Source organism: Macaca fascicularis, chromosome X (genome assembly GCF_037993035.2).
Source record: "Macaca fascicularis isolate 582-1 chromosome X, T2T-MFA8v1.1".
Classification (NCBI taxonomy): domain Eukaryota; kingdom Metazoa; phylum Chordata; class Mammalia; order Primates; family Cercopithecidae; genus Macaca; species Macaca fascicularis.
Window position 1 is genome coordinate 18,847,689 of NC_088395.1, and position 26,338 is coordinate 18,874,026.

Genomic DNA, 26,338 nt, shown 5'->3' on the forward strand with positions numbered 1-26,338 from the left:
CCATCACCTTGAGATTAGGGCTTCAACATAGGACTTTGGGGGGACACTGACCCTTGGTTGCTTTTCCTGCTACTTCCCTGATGGCTTCTTCTCGTCCCCCTTGGCAGCACCTCCCCCTCATAATCTGGATCTCTTCATTTTCGGGGGTCTCCTCTTTGAACCTCATCTCTTTTCTGTCTGTACTTGTTCCTGTGATCTCGTCTCGTCTCAGGGTCTTTTAACCTCCACACACATACCAATGACTCCCACATTTCTGTCTCCAGCCCAGACCTCTCCCCTAACTTCTAGACTCACATATTCAGCTGCCTACTTATCATTTCTACTTGGATACTGATATGATTTGGCTCTGTGTCCTCACCCAAATCTCATCTTGAATTGTACTCCCACAATTCCCACATGTTGTGGGAGGGACCTGGTGGGAGGTAACTGAATCATGGGGGCAGGTCTTTCCCACGCTGTACTCGTATAGTAAGTCTCACGAGATCTGATGGTATAAAAAGCGGAGTTTTTCTGCACAAGCACTCCTCTCTTTGCCTGCTGCCATCCACATAAGATGTGACTTGCTCCTCCTTGTCTTCCGCCACGATTGTGAGGCTTCCCCAGCCACGTGGAACTGTAAGTCCAATTAAATCTCTTTTTTTTTGTAAACTGCCCAGTCTCAGGCATGTCTTTATCAGTAGCATGAAAACGGACTAATACAGATGCCTAACAGACATCTCAAACTTAATAAAACTCTATCTTCCACCCCAAACTTGCTTCCCCACAATTTTCTCCATTGCAGTAAATGGTAATTCCATACTACCAGTTGTTTAAGCCTAAAATCTTGAAGTCATTCTTGACTTTTCTTTTTTCACAAATGCAATACTCACTCCACCATGAAATCCTGTTGTCTCTACCTTCAAAATTTACCCCAAATCTCACCATTCCACACTGTCTCCACTTGAACAACCCTTGTCTGAGTCATCATGCTCCAACTGCAGAAACTTCCTAACGGGTCATTCATTCTGCTTTGCCCCGTGGTCCCCTACAGTAAATATTCCATGCAGCCAATGGAGTGATTCTTTTCAAACATGATTCGGATTATATCATTCCCCTGCTCAAAACCCTCTCAGGGCTTCCCTTCTCACTCAGAATAAAAGTCAAATTATTTATTTATTTATTTATTTTTGAGATAAAGTCTCACTCTGTCGCCCAGGCTGGAGTGCGGTGGCACGATCTCAGCTCACTGCAACCTCCGCCTCCCGGGTTCAGGTGATTCTCGTGCCTCAGCCTCCCGAACAGCTAGGATTACAGTTGCCTGCCACCACACCGGGTCAATTTTTTAATTTTTAGTAGAGACAGAGTTTCACCATGTTGGCCAGGCTGGTCTCAAACTCCTGACCTCAGGTGATCCACCTGCCTCGGCCTCCCAAAGTGCTAGGATTACATGCGTGAGCCACTGCGCTTGGGCCAAATTCTTTAATTTCCAAGATACATAAAGAAATCAATCTCTAAATGTTCCTTGGTCCTTCTCTGTAAAAGTATCTTGGACTAGGACTTTTTGGACTCATTCCATTTCTTTAAGGGTTACCGGTCTAATCAGGATTTAATTTTTTCTTAACACTGGTAACCTTTATCTAGAAAACAGCCCACTCTTAATATAGTAGTCCTTCCTTGTCTGGTTTTGCTTTCTATCATTTCAGTTACTAGTGGTTAACTGTGGTCTGAAAATACTACCCACAATAAAATACTTTGAGAGAGAGAGAGAGGCCACATTCACATAATTTTTATTACAGTATATTGTTATAATTGTTCAATTTTATTATATTTCTTAATCTCTTACTTATAAACTTTCTCATATGTATCTATGTACAGGGAAAAAACATAGTATATATAGGGTTGCTACTATCTATGGTTTCAGGCACCCATGGGGTCTGGAATGTATCGCCTGTGAATAAGGGGGACTCCTGTATTGTTCATTTGTCCCTCCTCCCTCCCCCCATCCCTCTCACCAACCCTGCCAGAAGTCTGCCTATTTACCAGTCTTTTCAAAAAATCAGCTTTTCACTTTGTCCATCTTTGCTGTCTGTTTTATAGCACATTAATTGCTGCTTGTACCCTTATTATTTCCTTTCTTCTATTTTCTTGAATACACTCTGTTCTTTTCACAACTGTGAGTTTATTAATTTTTAAATCTTCCTTCTTTTCCAATATATACATGTAAGGATATAAATTTCAAACTCCACCTTAGCTGTAATCCCATACATTTTTATTTGGAATGTTTTTGCTGTCATTCAGTTCTAACTCTTTCGTAACTTCTGTTATAATTTCTTTTTTAATCCATGACATATTCAGAAGCAGGCTAGATAAGTTTCCAAACATACATGGGAGGCATTAGCAATTGTTTGTTACTGCTCTCTAATTTTCTTGCATTTTGGCCAAAAAAAAATGTGGCATGCATAAAGTTGATCTTTCAGTATTTTTTTGAGATTTCCCTTATATTCTAATCTGTCATCACTTTTTGAAAAATATATCTTGTGAAGCTGAAACAAATAAGTATTTTCTATTGGTTCAGTGTGGAATTCTATGTAAGTGTACTTAATCAAATTTGTTTCTTACAGTGCTCCAATTTTCTATGGCCTAATTATTTCTCTGCTTGATCTAACAGTATCTGAGAGAGGGGGTTTAAAAACTCTCACTATGATTATGGATTTGTCAACTTCTCCTACAGTTAGGTCAAATTTTGCTTTACATACTTTGAAGCTATGTTGTTAGTATTCTGCAGATTTAAAATTGCTGTATTTTTCTTGGTGAATTAGCCCTCTGTCATCTAGCAATACCATTCTGTATCCCTAATATAATTTTAAAAAATTTTCAAAGTCTACTTGGTCTGATATTCATAGATCAACGTATTTTTGGTTAGTTTTGCTCAGTATATCTTGTCCCACTATATTACTTTCAACCTCTCAGTATCCTATGTTTTAGGTTTTGTCTCTTACAAATGACATACACCTTTTAAAGTTTTAAAAAATAATTTCTATTATCTGGGCCAGGTACAGAGGCTCACGCCTGTAATCCCAGCACTTTGGGAGGCCAAGACGGGCAGATCACCTGAGGTATGGAATTCGAGACCAGCCTGGTCAACATGGCGAAACCCGTCTCTACTAAAAATACAAAAATTAGCCGGGCATGATGGTGCCTGTAATACCAGCTACTCGGGAGGCTGAGGCAGGAGAAATTGCTTGAACTTGGGAGGCAGAGGTTGCAGTGAGCCAAGATCATGCCACTGCACTCCAGCCTGGGTGACAGCAAGACTGTCTCAAAATAATAATAATAATTTCTACTATCTGGCGGATTTCAGCATTCATACTTGTGACAGGTGGAGATACTCACCACTATGCTAATGAGGAAGACTCTTGCTGTGATTACTAATACTGTGTAGTTGGATTTATTTGCATCTTATTTTGTACTTTATATTTACCACACTTTTTTCTTTACTTCCTACTCTCCCCAGTAGCCTTTTCCTCTCTTCAGCCAGATGATCAGATTTTCTTTATTCTGCTATCGTTTTTAAAATTATATATTACAGAGGCCGGGCGTGGTGGCTTACGCCTATAATCCCAGCACTTTAGGAGGCCGAGGCGGGCAGATCATGAGGTCAGGAGATTGAGACCATCCTGGCTAACATGGTGAAAGCCCGTGTCTACTAAAAATACAAAAAAATAGCCAGGCATGGCGGCATGCGCCTATAGTCCCAGCTACTCAGGAGGCTGAGGCAGGAGAATCACTTGAACCTGAGAGGCAGAGGTTGTAGTGAGCCGAGATCGCACCGCTGCACTCCAGCCTGGGTGACAGAGTGAAACTCCATCTCAAAAAAAAATTAAAATGAAAATAAAGTTATATATGCCACATATATTAATGGTAATGCTTAAACACAAACTCTTATCTTAAAAGCTATGATAATACCTTCATCATCCTTCTTAATGGGATAAGGCCCTTAGAATGCTTTCACTACTGGCTGGGAGCTCACGCCTGTAATCCCAGCACTTCGGGAGGCCGAGGCAGGTGGATCACTTGACGTCAGGAGTTCAAGACCAGGCTGGCATGGTGAAACCCCATCTCTACTTAAAATACAAAAATTAACCAGGTATGGTAGCACACACCTGTAATCCCAGCTACTCCGGAGGTTGAGGCAGGAGAATCGCTGGAACCCAGGAGGTGGGGGCTGCAGTGAGCTGAGATCATGTCACTGCACTCCAGCCTGGGCAACAGAGCAAGACTGTCTCAAAAAAAAACCAAAAAAACAAAAAAACACTTTCACTCCAGTCTCTTCCTATTCTTCTGTCATACTATTATTTTCTAGTACTTAATTATATCTTTTTAAACTCCCAAATTCCTCTTTATTATTGTTACTATTTGTTCCATACTCCATGTTTTATTTATTCCATTTTTCTCATTTTAAATTCCATGGCCATTAAATAACAGTATTTACTGTCCCAGTCTCTTAGTTATTTGCTTTATTATACTAAATAATCTGTCGTTACAGTGAACACTGCCTTGACCATTGTTTTTCCTTCTGATCCATATTCTCTTATCACCACTTCATACTTAATACTTTTATTAAGGAGCCTTCAAACAGCTGTTAGTGAAAAAAATGTACAAAGTTCATATTTCTTACCTGAGCCAAAACAATCTAAAAATTTCTTTTTTTAAAGGCAACAAATGTTTAATGATACTTCCTAGAGTATATATTTACAAAAGCAAACCTGCAAAAGGACATTTTGTAACCACAACTCTTTCATTCTTTGCGTTAAAGATCCAAATAATATTTAGCAGCAAGCATATTTGGCAAATGACTAATAGGAAAAATTCTTCTCTTTCACAGATACAGGAAAAGGAATTCATTAAGATGTTAGCTTAACTAATAATTTAATTTAATAATTCCTATTTAATATTTAATAATTTAATTAATTTAATAATTTCAGCCTTTACTGAAATTATGTGAGCCAACTATTGCCTCTAACGGAAGAATGATTGTAGGGAAAAGAGAGATCAGACTGTTACTGTGTCTATGTAGAAAAGGAAGACATAAGAAACTCCATTTTGATTCGTACCCTGAACAATTGTTTTGCCTTGAGATGCTGTTAATCCATAACTTCAGCCCCAGCCTTGTGCTCACAAAAACATGTGTTGTATGGAACCAAGGTTTAAGGGATCTAGGGCTGTGCAGGATGTGCCTTGTTAACAAAATGTTTACAGGCCAGTATGCTTGGTAAAAGTTATCGCCATTCTCCAGCCTCAATAAACCAGGGGCACAATGCACTGTGGAAAGTCGCAGTGACCTCTGCCCTGGAAAGCCGGGTATTGTCCAAGATTTCTCCTCACTGAGACAGCCTGAGATATGGCCTCGTGGGACGGGCAAGACCTGACCATCCCCCAGCCCGACACCCATGAAGGGTCTGTGCTGAGGAGGATTAGTAAAAGAGGAAGGTCTCTTGCAGTTGAGATAGAGGAAGGCCACTGTCTCCTGTCTGCCCCTGGGAACTGAATGCCTCGCTATAAAACCCGATTGTACATTCGTTCTATTCTGAGATAGGAGAAAAACCGCCCTGTGGCGGGAGGCGAGATAACGCTGGCGGCAATGCTGCTCTGTTACTCTTTACTCCACTGAGATGTTTGGGCGGAGAAAAGCATAAATCTAGCCTACGTGCACACCCAGGCATAGTACCTTCACCTGAACTTATTTGTGACACAGATTCCTTTGCTCACATGTTTTCCTGCTGACCTTCTCCCCACTATCACCCTGTTCTCCTGCCGCATTCCCCTTGCTGAGATACTGAAACTAGTAATTAATAAATACTGAGGGAACTCAGAGACCAGTGCCGGTGCAGGTCCTCCGTATGCTGAGTGCCGGCCTCCTGGGCCCACTGTTCTTTCTCTATACTTTGCCTCTGTGTCTTATTTCTTTTCTCAGTCTCTCATCCCACCTGACGAGAAATACCCACAGGTGTGGCGGGGCAGGCCACACCTTCAAATGATGATTAGCTGATTAGCTTGACATATTTAACACAAAATGATTTCTAACAAATGAAACCAATGTAAATTGATCTCAATTTAAAAAGCAAATCAGAAACAAAGTTCAGAGTTGTTACCAGCTGACACTAAAAAAACGCCTCCTGAACATCTGCACATATCTACAGAAGGTGGGGAGATACAGCATAAACTTTAGAAACCATTCGTGCAGCTCATTCATTTTCTTTAAATTGTGGTAAAATATGCATAACATAAAAGTGCTCATTCATTTTTCCAGAGTAGTTAGGGGACCTGCCTAAGATTACTCAGAGAAGGTGGTGAGGCCTTGAATGGGTTAGGGCTCTACAACTGCGCACACTAGTTGTGGGAGTGAATGGGTGCAATTCTGCACTTGTGGATGCATGACATTTACCCGGCAGAACTGTGCTGGGAGTATCCTGGTTAGTCAGAAGAGCTTGACGACACAGGAAGGGAAAAAGAGGGCAAACATGAGGGTTACTCACCAACTACCCCCAAAACAAATACAACTAAAGGCTCACACAACTTTTTTTTAATCATTAAAATGTTGGGGAGGAAAGTCCAATCTCACAGATTTGCTTTCATGAGAAGACAATTCTTTCGCTTCTGAGGGAAGGCAAGCCTGGACAGAGAGCTGGGTTATTAGGATGGCTCAGGTCCTGCAGTAAGTCTTTTACCAACAAGGACTTAAGGGTACCTTTCATGCCTTTGGCCACTGCTTGATGCAAAGGAAGGAAACTGATGAGATCTCTGTACTTAGGCTCTCTTGGCATCAATGGGGAGATATATTTATGCTCAAGGAATGAGGAGCTGTAGCAGGACCTTCAGGAAAGGGCGCACCATGAGCCAGAGTACTCCTGCAAGGACCATGAGGCCTGGGCACAAACATGTGGTCTCTATCAAAGTCATGACACCACCAAGAGCACCCATTATTTACTGCTGCCCAGTAGGTGCCAGACAAGGTAGTAGGCACTAATTTTTTCCTTAGAAACACTCAGTGGAAGCAAGTGTTATTATCCTCACTTTACAGATGAGGGCATGGACTCAGAAGGGATCAAGAAAGATCACACACGTCATTCAAGGCAGAGCAGAGGATTCAAACCCAGGTCTGACAAAAGAACTAAGCTTCATCAGCAATCCTCAAAGCCCCCTCCATCACAGTCATGAAGGGAAAGGTTTTTCAACTTGGATTGTAAAACACTTTATAGATGTAATTAGAATATACTCCAAGGAGGAAGGGGAAAAATGACCTTCATTTGCCTGCCTACTACTTCTCCCACTCTCAACTTGAACATCATCTCTTCCAGGACTCCTCTCCTGCTCCCACAAACTGGGTGAGGGGTCCTTCCTCAAAGTTCCCAAAATAAAGACCATCATCCTTCATGTGCAATCTCAAGCTCTGAAAATTTAAAGTGTTTTCGTAAGTTTGCAGCAAGCTCTTTTGGTGGCAAAAGATGAGCCGAACTAATGCGAAACTCTTTTCAGCATTTACTGAAATTATGTGAATATTCATATTCTGATGTGGAAGTAATAACCTGTTTGATGAAGGGGTGCTGCCCAGATCTGGCTGCAGTTATTATGGCATATATAGTACGTTGTACACATATTACCTTTCTAAAAGCCAAACATTTCTGATGGGCAAACTACAACTGGTCCAAAGGGTTTCAGATAATGGACTCTGAGGCCAGGTGCAGTGGCTCATGCCTGTAATCCCAGCACTTTTGGGAGGCCGTGGTGAGAGGATGACTTGAGGTCAGGAGGTCAAGACCAGCCTGGCCAACGCAGTGAAACCCCGTCAGTACTAAAAATGCAAAAATTAGCTGGGTGTGGTGGCGCACGCCTGTAGTCCCAGCTACTCGGGAGGCTGAGGCAGGAGAGTTGCTTGAACCCGAGAGGCAGAGGTTGCAGTGAGCCGAGATCGCACCACTGCACTCCAGCCTGGGCGACAGAGTGAGACCCCGTCTCAAAAACAAACAAACAAACAACAACAAAGAAAACAGATAAAGGACTTTGGACCTATACCCTATGCATAAATGTTACTGCACTACGATCATTTATTCTTTGTAACCCCAGCACTTTGTAGAGTGCCTTGCGTATAACAGATACCCCACAAATATTTCTTGAGGAAACAAGGCTAAGAAATTAGCTAAGAAGGGAAAACGGTCAGTGCCTTGGAAATGACCATGGCTCCCAACTTGCAGGTCAGGCCTCTAACCCCTGAATGCCACTGCCTTCGTTGACTCTGAAGGCCCTATAAATAGTTGCTGTTGATTGAGGGCAAGAAACATAGCTGCTGTCTTCACTAGGAATAAAAATAGTTCAGTGGTCTTACACTGATGGACCCACATATAATTTTGGCCCAGGAATACAAAGCATAGCAGGCATATTCATACCTCGGACCACACGGGCAGTGTCATAGGATCCTGTGAGTTTGGGAGCCTTTGGGTCTGACCTGCTACATGCAGTGACCTTTCTGGCCTCACAATTTTCTCATCTGTAAAATAGCAACCAAAGTAGCCCCAAAGGGCCTTCCAGGTGGGTCTCTACCAAGGCAGCTCATGGGAGGGACAGTAGCTGTCTCCCCACACTGCAGAGCCCTGCGTAAACTTCAGGAGCTTCTTCACTCCTGTCTACTGTTCTCATTCAGTGTAGTCTGTCCAACCGCCCCCCCACACACACACAAACTTATTTTCTCGTCCAAAAAAAGCACAGTCAATGCAAAAACAGGCAGTTTGGACCCCGGGCACGGAGGAGGCTCATTCTCATCCTGAACAATGGCCAAAGAATTCTGTGAAAAGTAGCCGTAGCAACAGTTAGGTCCCCTGAATCTTAAGGAGAACGGCGTGGTAATGGGGTGGTAATCACTGGCTAGCAAGGACTAGATTCAAGTAGCAAACTCTTAATTGCAAGGTCTCAGGTCACAAGAGGGCCAGAGGCCTGGGGAGGAGAATGAGTGACACGAGAGGGCAGTTCCACGCGTTCCCTGTGGGGCGGTCCCTCCTTACCTGGTAACACAGGATGGTTTGCTGCACCAGCCGCGCGTACCCGTCCAAGCGGACCCCGGAATTGCTCCTGCTCCGCATCTCCCAGACGCTCCCGGGCCGTAGTGCCCGATCTGCCGCGTGGGCGCGGGACGTCGGGGCTGAGGCCTCCAAGCGGGTCTGGTTCCCGGACACTCACAGCCTTAGACAGTTCTCGGGATGGGACCGGGCCGGAGGAGGTCGAGACTTTTCTAAACGCTAGCCCCTAAGTCCGGTCGGAAAGCAAGCCAACCAGAGCTTCGCGCGGTGGGGAGGCGCGGGGGCGGGGACGGGGGCTGGAGCGATGAAGGTCCCGCCTCGGCCAGGCCTGCTGGGCTCCCGACGCTCGCGGGAGCAGCGGGAAACCGGGTTCGGGCGTGGGGCGAGGACGCCCCTGCCGAGCCCCTTTTACGTCCCGGCGGTCGCGAGGAGGTCCCTCGGGCGGGAAGAAGACGCCCGCCCACCCCAGCCGCCGGGTAGCCCGCCCAGGCCGCGCTCAGCCCCGCCCCTGGCTCCGCCCCCGCCGCGGAGCGGAACCCTCCAAGTAGTGGCCTGAGGGGGAAGGAAAAGGGGGCGGCCCGGGAGAGCAGCTGCGAAATCAGCAACGGGCGGGAACCAGGTTGCCTCCCTGACTCCCTTCTCTCCCCGGCCGGCTGCCAACCACAGCCTAGGCCAGAGAAACAAGCCCTTCCGTCGCGGCCACCTGGGCGCCTTGAACCCGCCCTCCGGACCCGCCCCCGCCCCCGCCGCAGAGTGGAACCTTTGGAGCCCTGGGGGGCACAGGTAAGGAGGTGGCCCCGCCCCGCGCCCTGGAACGACCCCCACGGCCCCGCCCACACCCCCGGCCCCGCCTCCGCCGCAGAGCGGAACCCTCAGAGTCACGGCCTCGTGGGGGGACGAAAAAGGAGGCGGCCCGCAGGAGTCTAGGGGAACCCGGCTCCGGGCGGGGAACGAGTTGGCTTCCCTGCGTGGTAGTGAGGAGCCCCCCGAGACGGGTGCCAATCCCACCCGAGGCCGGAGAAAGAGGGCCGCCCACCGCGGCCGCCTGGGCACCCCTCTGAGGGTCAAGATTGTAGTCCCGCCCCTGGCCCCGTCTCCGCCGCCTAGCGGAACTGGAGTAGCGGGACCCAGCCCGGAAGAAAAAGGGGGAAGGCCCGGAGAGGTGCCCCAGTGACACCTCTGGCGCCTGTGACCCCGCCCCTAGCCACCTGGGCGCCGCTTCCCCCAGCAGGTTCGCAGTTCATCTCCCACAAGTCTACAGCTTGAAACTTGGCATTCGTTATAATGTTTCGTGGCTGCTGATAACCCACAGTTCACAATCTTCGACCTGGTATTCATTGTCCACCAATATCTGGCCCACAGAGGAATTCACTGGACAGCTAGACTAATGTAATCATTGTTTCCGCAAGCTCTTTGCCAGTCTCCATGCATTTACTCTATGCTTGACCCCTTCGGCTCTTCCTCCTCCTCCTTGACTAACTGAAGCCTATCTTTCCCTTAACGGCCAGCTCAGCTCGTCTATTAGCCTTCCCCATTTTCTGAATTTCTATAGCCATTTGTTTAGTAAGAGCTTAAGACTCAGAGTCAGTTCAATTTGAGTTCAAATGTCAGTTCTGCCATTTACAAGTGGTATGACCTTTTGCATCCCGTTTTACATGTTTGAACTTCAGTGTTCTCATCTGTAAAATGGGGATAATCATAGCACCTACCTCACAGGATGACTTAAGATCAAGAGGATGAATATAAAGCATTTAGCACAAGCCTGGCTAGTAGAAAAATACTTAATAAATCATAACTAATTTCGTTGTCACTTGGCCACAATGTATTGCCTCCTGTTGTTATTTGTGTTTTCACGTGTGGATGAGGCATATTTTCCTAATTGGAATGTACGTTATTCATTGAAACAGTCTTTTGGTATCTCCTACCATGCCTGGTACAGTGTTGAGTGTATAGTTGGAGCTCAATTAATGTTGCTCGCATGAGTAAATGAAATCAGTCCTGCTTAGCTGCATTCCCTTATGTTTGGTCCTTGACCAAGTTTATGTTAGATATTCCAGAACATAAATCTATGGCTTTACTCTGTCACTCAACTAAAGCGCCAAACCCCTCATCAGCTCACATATTACTTCATATAATACTTTGTTTTCTTAATATTGGCTCTTGAATTATGCAGCGATCCATGTGATGTGCCTCCATGAAGAATTTGCTGTGATCTAGGGGTGAATAAAACTAGACATTGTTATCATCACTAAATGTTTTGGAATCTGAGTATGTACTCTTGCTAGAATTTTCATGTATTTATCTGTATCTAAAAGCTGGGATCATTGCTTCTTTTCATTGTGGCTTTTGTTTCCATTGGGTCCTTCTTTAGGAGTTGATTTTGCAGCCATACGGGAAATAACTGATCTTTGCTCCTTATCTGGCATTTCCACCTAGTATAGAAATATTTTCAGTTTCTTGACTTCATTCTTTGCTAATTCTGCTATATACACATGCACCCCTTTTGGTGTATAGGCAGTCTACATGCTTAGGTTTTGGTCTATACGATTGCATAGCAACATCTAAGCTATGTTCTTCAATAAGCTCAAAATTCTGGGATAAAACCAAGAAGGAAGGCTACTCCGTTTTAGCTTTTAAATTTCGAAGCAAATTTTAGTGATTCATTTTGGACCAGTAAGCTGTGCTATATAATAAATCAGTCTCATATTTTAGTATCTTCATATCCTTGAGGTACAAAACCTCCATATCTTGGTCCCCATATCCATGAAGCCATTCTCTGGTTATCACCCAATAGAAATTTGTCTGCAAGCCATTTCTCAAATATTTGTCAAGAATCAGATATAGTATAATGATAGGGAATGTTATTGTTTCTGAAGCTGATTCGTGATCTCCATGAAGATGAAAACCCAGAACTGGACCCTGGGGTAGCACCACGTATGATTTTTCTGACCCTAACCAGAGGATCTGCCATCATCCTGCCACAGAGGCTTCAGTCCAGGTAGTTTCTAGAGAGCCCCGTGTTAACATCCAAGGTGGAAACCAATAAATATTTCTCTTGTAGGGTTCAGGTCTTTGGCTCTAAAGAAAATCACTCCATCTTTGACCCAAAGGGTCAAATCTGAATGAGTTTGTTGAAAATGACCAATTCACCAAATTTAGTTATTTATATGATAATTTAGTTGACTGGAAATCATTTTTTCATTACATTTTAAAGAATGTGGAATTTGTCTCTGCTCCAGCTTCCTGTAGCTCGTTTGAGACTGAGAGATAAAGAGAGGAAACACCAGGGAACATAAGATTTCTTTACAGTGAGGAATATATTTAAAAGAATATATTCTAAAAGAACATATATTCCATTTTTGCCTGCTCTGACTTCTTGATGCTGTACCTGGAGATTAACATGAAAAGAAAAAAGTATATACTGGCCAGGCGCGGAGGCTCACACCTGTAATCCCAGCACTTTTGGAGGCTGAGGCTGGTGGATCACTTGAGGCCAGGAGTTCAAGACCAGCCTGGCCAATATGGTGAAACCCTCTCTCTACAAAAAATACAAAAATTAGCCGGGCATGGTGGCAGGCGCCTGTAATTCCAGCCACTCGAGAGGCTGAGGCAGGAGAATCGCTTGAACCCAGGAAGTGGAGGGTGCAGTGAGCCAAGATTGTACCATTGCACTCCAGCCTGGGTGACAAACCAAGACTCTGTCTCAAAAAAAAAAAAGTATATACTGATAAGAATTCTTCAAATTGAAGATTATGTTCTTCTTATGCCTACCCAGTCTTTCCTTTTTCCTGTCCTTTGGACTCCAACCAAAGGAGCAGAGACAAAGACAAACTAAATAGTCCTTAAAATGCTCTTATGGAGACAAAATGACACCAAACAAGTCCACTCTGTGAATTGGTTATGCAGTAAATTAGATCTTCATCTAAATGGCCTTCAACAAACTGACTGACTCCTAGCTGACCTCGTTAGACACACCCAGTATCCCAAGTTAAGCTGTTTCACCGTTTTTTGTTTGTTTGTTTTGAAGACACGAGGTCTTTCTATGTTGTCCAGGATGGACTCAAACTCCCTGGCTCAAGCGATCCTCCTGCCTCGGCCTCCCAAGTAGCTGGGACTACAGGTGCTTGCCTGACTTGCTTCACCATTTTCTGTAAGAACGATCATGATGCTGCTCACTGAAGTCAGCAGACTTCCTTTGTGGGGTTAATGACTGCAGTGTGTTTTGAGGAAAACAAACAAACAAACAAAACCAAAACTACTCCAATATTTTGAGGAAATACTTCTTTAAATACTGGCCTCTGCCCTGACACTCCTTGCCTCCTAATATTGGCACCACCTCTGTTTCCTTACAATAGTGTCTCAGATCGTGGGATCAATCTTAAACCCAAAGGAGGATGCTTCTCAGAAACACTCTCTGTCCTGCCGTATGTCTGTGTAAAGTAAGAAAAATAGATGAGAGAATTCAGCTTAAGGACCACAGCAGAGACACAATAGGAAAAATAAGGGGGTGAGACCTAAAGGATACTGGACATTGTGCATCCTTTTATGTATATTTTGGTTATATAATCTGTTTTGGGGGATTGATTTCTGAGGTCTCACCCCTCCCTCAATCTAGAAGATCTCACATCTTCCTTATGAATTTAGTACTCGGCATCTTTGTGGGAGCTGAGGACCTTGGAAGAAGAGATTGCTCAGAGACCCTGGCAAGGGTGAGGTCAGCTTCCCATATTTGGGGATCCCACATGCTAACCAGCAATGCAGAAATCCCAAATCCTGTTCTCACTTTTCAGTAGTCTTGTTTGACATTGAAGAAGCAGATACTTGGATGAGATCTGAATTGGGTCTTGTACATTGCCTACAGGCCAAAGTCAATGTGTTGAAGAGATAATCTTGAAAGAGTAATGGGAAAATGGAAAGGAGACCTCAGAAACTGATCTCATGAGACAGAACAACCCTTGCTCTAATTTAACAGTCACAGGGTACCTGCTGTTTTCCAAAAGATGTTACTGTTATGTGTGTTTTCTTAAGAGATGGTGTCTCGCTCTGCCGCCTAAGCTGGAGTGCAATGGCACAATCGTGGTTCACTGCAGCCCCAAACTTCCAGGCTCAAGCAATCCTCCATCCTCAGTCTCCTGAGTAGCTAGGAGTACAGGCACACAACACTGTGCCTAACTAATTTTTAATTTTTCGTAGAGACAGGGGTCTCCCTGTGCTGCCCAGGCTGGTCTCAAACTCCTGCACTCAAGCAATCCACCTGCCTCAGCCTCCTAAAGTGCTGGGATTACAGGCGTGAGCCACCATGCCCAGCCAATTGTGTTTGTCTTAATCAGCATGTCCTACCACTTCCGTGCCAGGCCGCCAGGGAAGGAGACTGCAGATGTTTTTTCTTTGTGAAAATTACCAAACTTAAAGATCTTAACTGCAAATTTATTTCATTGATTTTAACATTTTTGATTTTAACATATAAATACAAGACAATTAAATAAATCAGAGAAGAAATATTGCAAAGACAAGTCAGCACTCACAGAAATGTGTATTATTACTATGGTTAGTCTGAGATCCAACATTCACTTGAAATATATGCAAAAGAACCTTAGTGAAAGACTTAACTAAAAGGGTTTTGAAATGTTCCTAATAAGGACGTACTTGAGGCATTGCTCAAGCAGATGTAGGTGGGAAGCAAGACAGACCCTGTATATAACTAGGAGCAATCAAGGCTCGATACATGTAGCAACAATAGCAGTGCAGGACAGTTCCCTGTTCCCAATAGCTGCTCCCCTTGTCACTATGCATTCTTCAAGACACATTTAAAAAACAATTACAGCTCTGGCTGGGTCAGAGTGTACCAGTCATAACAATCAACAATGTACCATGCAGTTGCCTTTTAAAGAACAGCAATATGATTTTGTTTTCCATATATATATATATATATATACCTTTTTAAGAGAAGGAGTCCTAGTCTACTCTCCTGTTCTGAAAGGCTCTGGGGATTTGAGAAGCAGCAGTGTATGTACCTCATCTGTGTTCACAATTTTCCTGACACATGGTCTGGATGACAGTTCATCCCTCTCTGTGGCCAAGGTATAAAGCTAAATATCTTGGTGCAGATTCTATAATCTGACCACTGGGGATGCGGTCAGGGGATGGGTATTCGTATTGGATGCTGTGTTTGGCTGTACAGGTCGTACACCCAAGAGGGTGAGTGGGGCTAAAACATGGTCTCCACTCTGTTTGCCAAACCATGAGCCCATAGGGCTGTGTCTGCCCAGTGGGGGCATCTTTTTCTAACTTGCTCAAAGGCACTGTATGAGCTAACTGTGGCACTGTCTGCTTACATTTTCCCAGTCTGGCTGGGATCATTATTTCTTGATTTCACTGAGGTTTCTGTATTTCACATCCCATACCATCTCCAAGGATTTTCTGAACTATCACATGAGACAAAACAACCATGATTCTACAAAGGAATACATTTACACAGTAGAAAATAAATAGAAAAAAAATGTAGAAGTAAGATTTTTGACACATGGGTCACTAGAATTTAGCTTATATACAACAAAGGCATGCACAACTAAACTCACCAACAGGCTGCAGTCAACAGTTGCTTTGTATGATGTTATCAGAGATAATTTAGCCTCTTTAAAAGGTGGCTGAAAGTTCACTACCTTTTTTTGTTTTCTTTATAGGAGTCATTCTTAATGTATTGTTTAAAACCAGCCTTCTTATAAAATGAAAGATAAGAAACCAAATCAGAAATGTCTAAAAACCATGGTGTAATGTCTTGGTTTCTTCTTGTAATAATAATCATTGCCCTTAATTAGCTTATGCTTCTCCAGATGTTGCCAAGAATAAAATGAGTTGATTTTCATACATCTCACATTGTGTAAAAGGTAAAATTGGACATTTCACACTGTCAAGCATCATGCTTTGATTTTACAAGAAATCACATTTGTTCAATAAAGTGTAAGCTTCCCCGCTTTGAAGTCCTTCTGAGAGCCATACGACCTTTCCCATTGCAGGAATCTTCCTTCTCATTAAACATGTGCTGTTTTCCAGTGAAATCGTGAAGGCACACATCTCCATTCTGAACACTAAAAGAAACCCCATTCCTCTCTGTAGAAGCATTTCCTGTATAAGGAAACACAAAGCGAGTGGCATGAAGTATCCACAGAAAACATTAAAAAGCAAACAAACTTAGGTATCTCTTTATTCTTAAAGCTGTATTTGTAAAATATGTTTTTAAAAACATTTGTTATATATGTTCATATTTTATTTATTTTTCATTCCTTCCCTAAGGCCACTCAAAGTAAGCATACCAAATTGGAGATTGCTTCAGAAACCAGTTGTCTATGGCATTTTTTTTTGTTTGGTTTTTAATGAAACAGTCAAAATCTGAAGCAAGGTAATATATTAGTAAAAGGCCCACTTCCTAACTCTGGTTGGATATATTTTGACTTCAAGTAGCAGCATATGTATAATATAAGCTAAGGTAATACTTTGGTCTCCCAAAAGGTTAATGTTAACAGAGATCCCCGTATGTACCCTTAGGAAGTTCTTGGTTCCCTAGGTTCCTATAAAATGAAACTGTACCAGAGAAACCAGAGCAACCAGCTACAACAGTCATGGCAAGAAGAAATCATCTCTCTTGTAGACTAAACCAGCTCCTCTGACTAAATCAGGATAGGACCAATTCCCAAGAGGAAACTACCAATTCCAACTTCAGAGTCCAGGCCAGGGAGCAGCTGGGCACTCAAGGGTAACTTGGTTTGGATGTGGGCCTTCCCCACCCCAAGCAGGCCCTCAGTTGTAGGGGAGCCCAGGTGCTGGCCTCCTCTAGTTACTTGGCACCATCCTTCTGATCATTAGACCATTGGGAGACTATTTAGAAAGCTGAATAATAAGGCCATTTGTTAGTTCATGACATGATTATGATAACAATGATCATAACAGTACTGGACACTTTATTATTTCATTTAGAGCCCTGCAGGGTGGGTACGACTATTATCCCCATTTTGCAGATGAGGAATGAAGGTTTCAGAAATTAAATGCTCTCCCCAAGGTTACACAGCTCAGAAGTAATGGAGCTGACGTGTGATGTTGCTTCCAAACTGTGATCCTTGTGGTCCTGGGTACCAAATGAGATGGCTGCTGGTACCCCACCCTCTAAGGCAGCTCAGAACTGAACTATGTAATATTCATGCAAACTAGGTGATGAATATGGTTAACACAGCTCCATCTGTGACACAGATCAAATAGGGCATGTGACTGTGTGAGGCAGCTGTTTGGATTTAGGCATTTCAGCTTGAGGACATTTTGGTGCAAGAACAATTTGGCCTGGCATAATAAACCATTAAACTTCTAGCTTTCTTTTTTTTTTTTTTTTTGAGACGGAGTCTCGTTTGGTGGCCCATGCTGGAGTGCAGTGGTGTGATCTTGGCTCATTGCAACCTCTGCCTCCTGGGTTCAAACGATTCTCCTGCCTCAGCCTCCTGAGTAGCTGGGACTACTCAGGACTACCCACGTCTGGTTGCTTTTCATATTTTTTATTAGAGACGGAGTTTTTCCATGTTGGCCAGGCTGGTCTTGAACTCCTGACCTCAGGTGATCCTCCTACCTAGGCCTCCCAAAGTGCTGGGATTACAGGCGTGAGCCACTGTGCCCAATTTCTTTTTTGAAATTGCCAATTCCATTCCTCATCTATCCCAGATGCTGGGGCGAGGACTGAGGAGTCAGGGATGTTTATCTGACATGCACATTATGTGATATTAAACACTGAGTCATTTTGGCAGCCTTAAAAAGTACCCCCACCCTCACCGTCAAGCATCGAAAGTAGCTGTGTCAAATCAGCTGTGTTAAACAACTGTGGTAAAATGTGCTGTTTCCATCAAATCTGATTTCCCAAAGGATGGCAATATATTGATAGAGCTAGGCAGGTGAGGCTTCATCTCGGAGCTCTTTCGAGAGTATGGAAAAATCTGGTTTATGGATTCAGAGCCCCAAACACAGTTGTGATTCTAAGGGTTCTTGATGACCCAGCTCGCTCCTTTGATGTCTCTCCTTTCAATTTGCTTTCTCACACTAACGTACTAACCAGCTGTGCTCCCCACTGCCTCGCCTCTGTTTACCTACATTGAATCATTCCTGATAGAGCTATTTGGTGTAGAGCCCAGAGCTTGCTTTCTGGTATCGACAGTAAAGAGCTAAGGCTATACAGCAGTTATTTCTTATCTTTTACAACAGTGATTCTCAACTGGGGGCAATCTTGCTCCCTTTTCCCCCCGCTCCCCTGGGACAGTTGGCAGTGTCTGGGGACATTTTGGGTTGTCATAACTGGGGGCAGGGTGCTACTGGCTCTAGTTGATAGAGTCCAGGGATCCTGCTAAATGTCCTGCAATTCCACAAAAAAGAATTATCCAGCCCCCAAATGTCAGTTGTGCTTGAAGTTGAGAAACCTTGATTTTGAGGCATCCTATGGTATTTTAAAAGCCTAGACAGGCCAGGCATAGTGACTCCCATCTGTAATTCCAGCACTTTGGGAGGCTGAGGTGGGAGGATCACTTGAGCCCAGGAGTTTGATACCAACCTGGACAACACAGCAAGACGGCATCTTAAAAAAAAAAAAAAAATTAGCCAGGCATGGTGGCATGCTCCTATAGTCCCAGCTACTCCGGTGGCTGAGATGGGAGGATCACTTGAGCCTGGGAGGTCGAGGCTGCAGTGAGCTGTGATCGCACCACTGCACTCCAGCCTGGGCAATAGGAGACCTTGTCTTTAAAAAAAAGAAAAAGAAAGAAAAAAAAGTCTAGACAAACCAGCAGGACCACATATCTTCAGGAAATTGGAAAACTGTTTGGTAGATGTATGAACCTTCTCACAAATTTATTTGAATTAGTCTTGAAAAGAACTAACATCCTAAAACAATGAATACAGGCAAATTCTCCATGGAAGGAGAAACTATACCAGCAGAGCTTATGTTTTTATAAGAATGCAAAAGATATATTAAGAAGCAAGAGAAGGTAAAAATAGATAAGGTAAGCTTTTATGAGTAATGAACAGCTTGGTCTTATGAAAGAAAGAAAATGTAACAGAAGTTTTAGCTAGAAATGTCAGAATTAATGAGTAAAGGAGGCATGGCAGCAGTAATCTGTTCAGATATTGGTCACATATATGGTCACCAATACTGGTCACAAGTCATCTTCCAGTATTTGACATATTCATGGGGATTTGGGTGCTGTCACAAGACAGCCACATTGTGGCAAAGAATTAACAAACATGAAAAGCAAACAATAGGAAGGTGTAAAAGTGTCGGCTGGGCGCGGTGGCTCACGCCTGTAATCCCAGCACTTTGGGAGGCCGAGGTGGGCAAATCACTTGAGGTCAGGAGTTCGAGACTAGCCTGGCCAACATGGTGAAACCCTGTCTCTACTAAAAATACAAAAATGAGCTGGGCATGGTGGCGGTTGCCTATAGGTCACCCGTAATTCCAGCTACTTGGGAGGCTGAGGCAGAATTGCTGGAACCCAGGAGATGGAGGTTGCAGTGAGCTGAGATTGCACCATTGCACTCCAGCCTGGGCGACAAGAGTGAGACTGCATCTCAAAAAAAAAAAAAATGTATATTATGATAGATGTAATAAAAATTGTTATCGTCTTATCAGCTATTTTAGGTGCTGCTCTCACAGAACTAGCACAATACTGAAGTCTTTGGACAACAGTTAAATGAGGATTTAAAATGTTAAAATTTTTAGGTAATCATCAATTCCCACTATGAAAAACCAAATCTTAAAAAAAGATCGTTGTTCCAATATTTGCTCTATAATAAATCAATTTGGATTATTTTTCTCTTCTGTAAGGGAACCACATTTTGATCCACTAGTCATATATGTATTAATAGTTACTCGCTTTGCTTAGCCAAAATGCCAGTAAAGGATAAAACTACTTTAAAAAATAAACACTAGCTTGAGAAATACTATATTGAGACATACATACCATTCCTGCTTGCGTGTACTGAGCAATCATTATTCACTAGCAGTGTGGTGGAATTAGTGGAGTTACTGTTTGACTGTAAGGAATTTGAAGAGCTGGACACTCCTTGGTTTACAGTCTGCTTCTTTAAACCATTAGTAGCAGTTTTACTCCAGTCTACAGCAGAATAAGCATTACAGAAAAACAGGGCAGTATGTTGAAGCTCAAACGCAAGAGACAGATCACAGTGTAACAAGTCCTAAGCAACTGATTCCTCACTTCAGGATCTTATGGAGAAGTCACCTTCCACCAGTTGGTGTGATAACATGTATTTTCATTTGGATTATTTACATTTGTCCTTCAAATGACTGCGTGGTTAAAAGTAACCTATATTCTCCTAGAACTAAAGGCCAAGCTAATTTGATTATGTCTATAAATATCCACAGAATTAGGTAGTGATTCAGAGCTTCACACTGTCTTAACAAGAACACAAATAGTCTGTGTTGTAATGACTAATTGTTCTTCAATCCATGAAAATGACTGAACTATATGTACTGCCATTTTCTGAATAGACTCCCGTGTCCCCCAGATACTGCAAAGGTGGTATTCATGCAAAAGGAATGTAACTTTTCAAACAGTACTTCATTTTTCTCATTTTCTTAAAAAAAAAAAAACAAAAAAAACAAATGAGCTATTTGCTCTACTACCCAACTGGGTATGTGTGAAAATCACTTCAAAATAAACAAATGTATGTTACAACCAAATGTATGCTAAAGCTTATACACAAAGTCTGGCTTACTAACAAATAAAGCAACTGACAACCAGGACCTGTGGAGAAAGGATTGAGTTGAGATTTTTAAAATTTCCAAGGTAAATATTAAAAATTACTTTGGGAAATGAAAAGCATGATCTCAAAAGAAAATCAAATCTAAAAATTTTACTGTTGCTTCATTGAAGAGGCAGCCAGGCCATTACTTTTATTGCTCAAAAAATTCCCAGATATGAGTAATTATTTTTTAATTCACTAGATTTTTTTTTTCTCCCTAATGTTCACAATCAATATTTTCTGTTGAGCAGATTCCAGATTTGCTGGAATTCACTGATTTCTAGATTGGATTTGCTTTGGATCTTAATTTATACAATCTTTTCCTTGAGATTTAAGAGGAAGAGAAAAAGTGAGGTAAATCTTTACCAGAATTTTCAGCCAGCCGTAACTTTCCACAACAAAGATACCGCCTCCATTGCTTCCTGACATTTTCTTTGGCCACACAGTAAAAGATGAATATGAAAAATCCTAAGGAGGGGAAAAAAAAAAAACCTACAATGAATTCCAAGCTAATAGCTGAATGTCATAAGCTCACTTTGCACAAAATATATTAATAATTATTTTGGCAGCTGTGGGCAACATGAAATTGTGCAAATTGAATCAAAAGTCCGGAGTCCTAGGAAAGCTTGCTGTCAAAAGGCATCAGGGAATGCCTCTAGAAAATCTTTGTAAGATTAAGATTATTTATATGATAAAAGGAATCATAACTTTGCATTTCCACAATTAAATTCACTGTCTCCTCTCCTCCCACATCCTGTCCTTGGCCTTCTGTATCTTGGAATGACAAGCCATCCACCCAGGATCCCAGCTTGGACCTAGGCTCCTGCCTCTCCCTCCCTCCCTATTTAGAATCTGTTTTGAAGCTCTGTCAAATGCCATCTTCTCCATACATCTTTCCCTTCCCGCTCTCCTCTCCAGCTCACTGCCATGTCCTTTGCTCGAATCTCTCTCTCCCCCTCAAACCCAGGCAGTTCAGCGATGTACTCACCTTCCTGCCTGCCTCCTCCTGACCTGCTCCAGGTGCTGGCATGGAGAACAAGCTGAAGACCTGAAGGGGCCCTGGGGCTCTACCTGTCACCCACTCGGGTGCCCAGTCAAGGCAGGCCAGGGCTCCCCAGCCAGTCACATCGCTGCCACTCCCCAAGGCTTTTGTCAATAAATATTTGCTGAGTGAACGGATGAATTCTGGGTTCTCTGCCTTCTACTTAAAAACCCCCAATCTATTCACTTTAAAACCTTCATTTTAAAATACCAGGGGCCAGGCGTGGTGGCTCACGCCTGTAATCTCAGCACTTTGGGAGGCTGAGGTGGGAGGATCACTTGAACCCAGGAGGCGGAGGTTGCAGTGAGCCAAGATCGCAACACTGCACTCCAGCCTGGGTGACAGAGCGAAACTCCATCTCAAAAAACAAACAAACAAAACAGTTTTGCTTCTAGTAGGGTATATGTGCCCACCATCAAGACCATGTCTGAATATTACACAGCTTCATTCATTTGCCACCCTGGGAGTCGACCACTGGTTGCATTAGGAGAGAAACAGCATGTATAAGAGAGACCAAAATCAGAACCTATATATATATTCAACCACCCCAAAAGCCCTGTGCATTAGGGTTAGTTTCCTTGTATAGATGAAGCAATACATTCATTCCTTTTATCCATTCATATTCTAATGAGAAGATAATCTGGGGAAATGAAGAAAAAGGCAGATTCAATTTCCACATTAAACATGTGAGGGTGGGTACCTTGCTTTCATGTCAATGATTAGTGTGATGTGGGCATATATATATACATATATATATATATATTTTTTTTTTTTTTGAAAGAAGTCTTGCTCTTGTCCCCCAGGTTTGAGTGCAATGGCTTTATCTCAGCTCACTGTAACCTCAGCCTCCCGGGTTCAAAGGATTCTCCTGCCTCTGCCTCCCAAGTAGCTGGGATTATGGGTGTGGGCCACCACGCCCGGCTAGTTTTGTATTTTTAGTAGAGACGGGGTTTCACCATGTTGGCCAGGCTGGTCTCGAACTCCTGACCTCAGATGATCTGCCCGCCTCGGCCTCCCAAAGTGCTGGGATTACAGGCGTAAGCCACCGCGCCTGGTCTATATTTTTTTCTTTTAAAGTATCTATTTACTTTTAGTATGCCATGGTTGGCAAATAAAACTTTTCTTAAGACCCTTGAAAGAATTTGCTCATGTTTTTGGTTTTGTATGCAATACCATGTGGTATAACACCTGGATATACCAGTTGAGGAACTGCTATATTATAAGTAAAAATTAATAACCATATATAACCAAACAATCACCTCTGCTGGCTTCCTCCAAATTTAAATAAGAACCAACAACCAAATTTGGCATTTGAATTTAACCTCAGGTTGGGATTTTTCTGAAAACCAACAAGATGATCTATTGCCTGACAGAACTAGAGAAGCAAAACCAACAGGGAAGATGAACAAAAGCCAATGAGAAGGCAATTAAAAGGCATCCACCAAAGAGGATTCAGAATAAAAGGAAACTAAGGGACAGTGAATTACTGTTATTGTAATGTAAACCTAATAGCCTGCTAGGCTTTTAATGTCAAAGCACTTCCATTAAAAATTAACAGCGGACACGTCTTTCATAATACTGCTCTAAAAGAATCAGTCATTTTCTTTTATAAAGAGTACAAGTATCAGGGTTCCAAGATGAATTGGCTTCATTAACCAATGGGAAACCTGAAGCAGATGGCGACACACAGAGCCTGCTCTCTTTCCCGCTGAGCGTCCCAGGGCAGCAACTTCTTAGGATTAGCCTTCAAGTAAGACTGCTGCCGCTTGGGTCTGTCTGTTGCCTTCCCATTTCTCATTGTCTCCAAATCGCTGACCTAGGAGGTAAGAGCGGTGGGCTCCCTGTACAGGCACAGTCATGGTATGTGTGCTTACTGTCTGCATGTTCTACTTGAATACAACAGTTTTTTAAAAAAGAAACCAAGTGAAGGAAGAATAATTGACTTTTTCAAAAAGAGTTCCTGACAGGTTCCCCTCAATGTGGTCTCTCCAAGGAGATAATGATGAATAAGGAGAAAAAAACACCATTTCTTGAATTTAGTAAGCACCTTTCCTCCAAGGATCTCAAAGCACTCCCTCTCAATGATAAATATGTTTTTCAATGAAAATATCTTAAGCCACTAAATAAGCTACTTTGCATATATAGGCATACCTCTTGGGGTTTCACAGATAGTGCATTTTTTTTTTTTTTTTTTTTACAAATTGAAGGTTGTGGCAGCCCTGCATCCAGCAAGTCTCTCAAGGCCATTTTTTCCAACAGCATGTACTCACCTTGTGTCTCTGTATCAGCAGTTTTTAGCAATAAAATGTTTTTAAGTTAAAGGTATGTACATTTGTTTAGACATCATGCAATTGCACACTTAATAGACTACAGTCTAGTGTAAACATAACTTTTATATGCACTGGGAAACCAAACAATTTGTGTGACTCACTTTATTGCAATATTTGCTTTATTGTAGTGGTCTAGAACCAAACCCCCAGCATCTCTGAGGCATGCCTGTACTCTTTCAGTAGCTACATTTTTGTATTCAACTGGGATCATTCAGTTTGTATTTGATGCTGTAAAGCTTACCTTGTAAAGTATTAAAGATGGCAAACAGATACATGAAGGTCACGTTAACTGGTCCCCAGGCAAAGAAGGCAAAGCCCCAAGTTATTCCCAGTAAAAATGTAAGGCCAGCGATACTCCTGAGGTCTTGAATACTGGTTTTTCGCTGGGCTCCCAGTTGCTTCTTCTTTTTAATTCGACAGAGCTGAACCAGGACCACAATGAACATGCTGACGTTCAGCAAAAATATCACACAGAAATATCCCACCACCGTAATGTAGAATACTGCATTGTTGTTGATCCAGCAGCTGGAGTTGGTTGGGGGGAAAACAGGGGAAAACATATTACAGTGATGAACTAGAGTTCAAAATGATACAATGAATCTCTAACATTTTACTGAAACATTTTCTACCAGTACAAGAGAAAAAAAATGATAAAACTGCTATTCTCTACAATCATTTATAGCTCTAGGGAAAAGAATCTAAGAGTTTATTTGAGGACACTTGGTGATTTAAAGTATTTTAAAAATAGACCTTTTTTTAAACATTCAGGATTTTGCCCCTGTAAATCCTAGCAACTCTGTTCCATGAGTCTTTATTAATATAACTGGAATGTCATTTTATCAGAGGCTAATGAAAATATTTTCAAAATAGTTCCTCCTAATTCATTTTTCTTTTCAGAATATCTCCTCCTAATTCATCACTTGAAGAGTAGCATGGCATTTCCAGTTAGCTTCTCTCATTACATAAGACTGTGAAGGCTGCTGTGAAATATTGCTGGGTTTTATTAGGATGACAGCAGGAGTCAATATGCTGATTAGATCCTCGTTTTCTAGGAGCATTCCGTTTTCCAGTTCACTTAGCATTCCCTTAGGGTGCTTTGTACTCACAAGTCATCCGGTGAACCATTGGGGAATTTCCCATAGGATCCAAGCCCATAGTTATCTGGGGATATAGTCAGGATGATGGTCACAACCACAGCTGGTACCCCTGGAAGATGGGAAACATTTGTCACACCTAATTCTTTTTTTTTTTTGAGACGGAGTCTCACTCTGTCACCCAGGCTGGAGTGCAGTGGTGCGATCTCGGCTCACTGTAACCTCCGCCTCCCGGGTTCAAGCAATTCTCCTGCCTCAGCCTCCCTAGTAGCTGGGATTACAGGCGCATGCCACCATGCCTGGCTAATTTTTTTTTTTGTATTTTTCGTAGAGACGGGGTTTCACCATGTTAGCCAGGATGGTCTCGAACTCCTGACCTCATGATCTGCCTGCCTCAGCCTCCTAAAGTGCTGGGATTACAGGCGTGAGCCACCGCGCCCAGCCGGTCACACCTAGTTCTAATAACTGAAGTGGGTGACAAGACTAGAGATCACATCCTATTTACATCTTGTAGCAGAGACTGGCTACAAGTTCACCAGGCTGGTTTCTTTTCCTCTTTGGCACATGACTGGATGCTCCCAGCCTCCCAGGCAGCTGGGTGTGTGTGGCCACATGGCTCACTTTGGGCCCATGGGATACGGGCACAAATGATTTGCTCCACTTCCAGGCCTGTCCCATAGAAACCTCCTGTGAGATCCTCTACTTTCTTTTTGCCTGCAAACTTGGGGCAACCTTGAGCAGAGTCTTCATTAGCTTGGATCTCTGAATAACTGCAAGACCAGGGACTCCTCTGCCCCTGATAACTAGACTGTAGGTGAGTGAGAAATGATCTTCTACTGAGATTTCAAGATTAATCTGTTACAGCTACCAGTGTTGCCTTTAACTTTTTTTTTTTTTTTTTTTTCCTGCTCTGTCACCCAGGCTAGAGTGCAATGGCACAATCTCAGCTCACTGCAACCTCTGCCTCCCGGGTTCAAGTGATTCTTGTGCCTCAGCCTCTCAAGTAGCTGGGATTATAGGCGTGCGCCACCACAC

General features: G+C 43.0%; 2 protein-coding genes and 1 long non-coding RNA gene across 21 annotated transcripts in view; 1 reads left to right on the forward strand and 2 right to left on the reverse strand.

Moving 5' to 3' along the window:
• Positions 1-9,295, reverse strand: part of PHKA2 (phosphorylase kinase regulatory subunit alpha 2) — a 91,332-nt gene extending 82,037 nt beyond the window's left edge. For all 7 annotated transcript variants that reach the window (XR_012429813.1, XR_012429811.1, XR_012429812.1 and 4 more), the window contains exon 1: positions 9,036-9,295. Coding sequence is in view for 3 of the 7 variants with exons in the window: in XM_005593095.4 (XP_005593152.1) it covers positions 9,036-9,113 (78 nt within the window). In the remaining 4 variants the exon portion in view is untranslated. The remainder of the gene's footprint in view (positions 1-9,035) is intronic.
• A 347-nt stretch (positions 9,296-9,642) lies between these two features.
• The window catches only part of LOC102120361 (uncharacterized), a 65,612-nt gene continuing 48,916 nt past the window's right edge, over positions 9,643-26,338 (forward strand). The window contains exon 1 of the long non-coding RNA XR_006695401.3: positions 9,643-9,833. This is a non-coding gene — a long non-coding RNA (uncharacterized lncRNA). The remainder of the gene's footprint in view (positions 9,834-26,338) is intronic.
• ADGRG2 (adhesion G protein-coupled receptor G2) overlaps positions 14,464-26,338 on the reverse strand; it is a 134,810-nt gene continuing 122,935 nt past the window's right edge. For 10 of the 13 annotated variants that reach the window (XM_065538043.2, XM_015443470.4, XM_065538042.2 and 7 more), the window contains 5 exons: positions 25,316-25,415; positions 24,451-24,734; positions 21,204-21,305; positions 20,036-20,188; positions 14,464-16,175 (listed from right to left, as the gene is read on the reverse strand). In XM_065538043.2, the coding sequence (XP_065394115.1) occupies positions 15,991-16,175; positions 20,036-20,188; positions 21,204-21,305; positions 24,451-24,734; positions 25,316-25,415 (824 nt within the window). In that variant the 3' untranslated portion in view covers positions 14,464-15,990. The remainder of the gene's footprint in view (positions 16,176-20,035; positions 20,189-21,203; positions 21,306-24,450; positions 24,735-25,315; positions 25,416-26,338) is intronic. The other 3 variants (XM_074028987.1, XM_015443471.4, XM_074028986.1) reach the window with 1 other exon arrangement.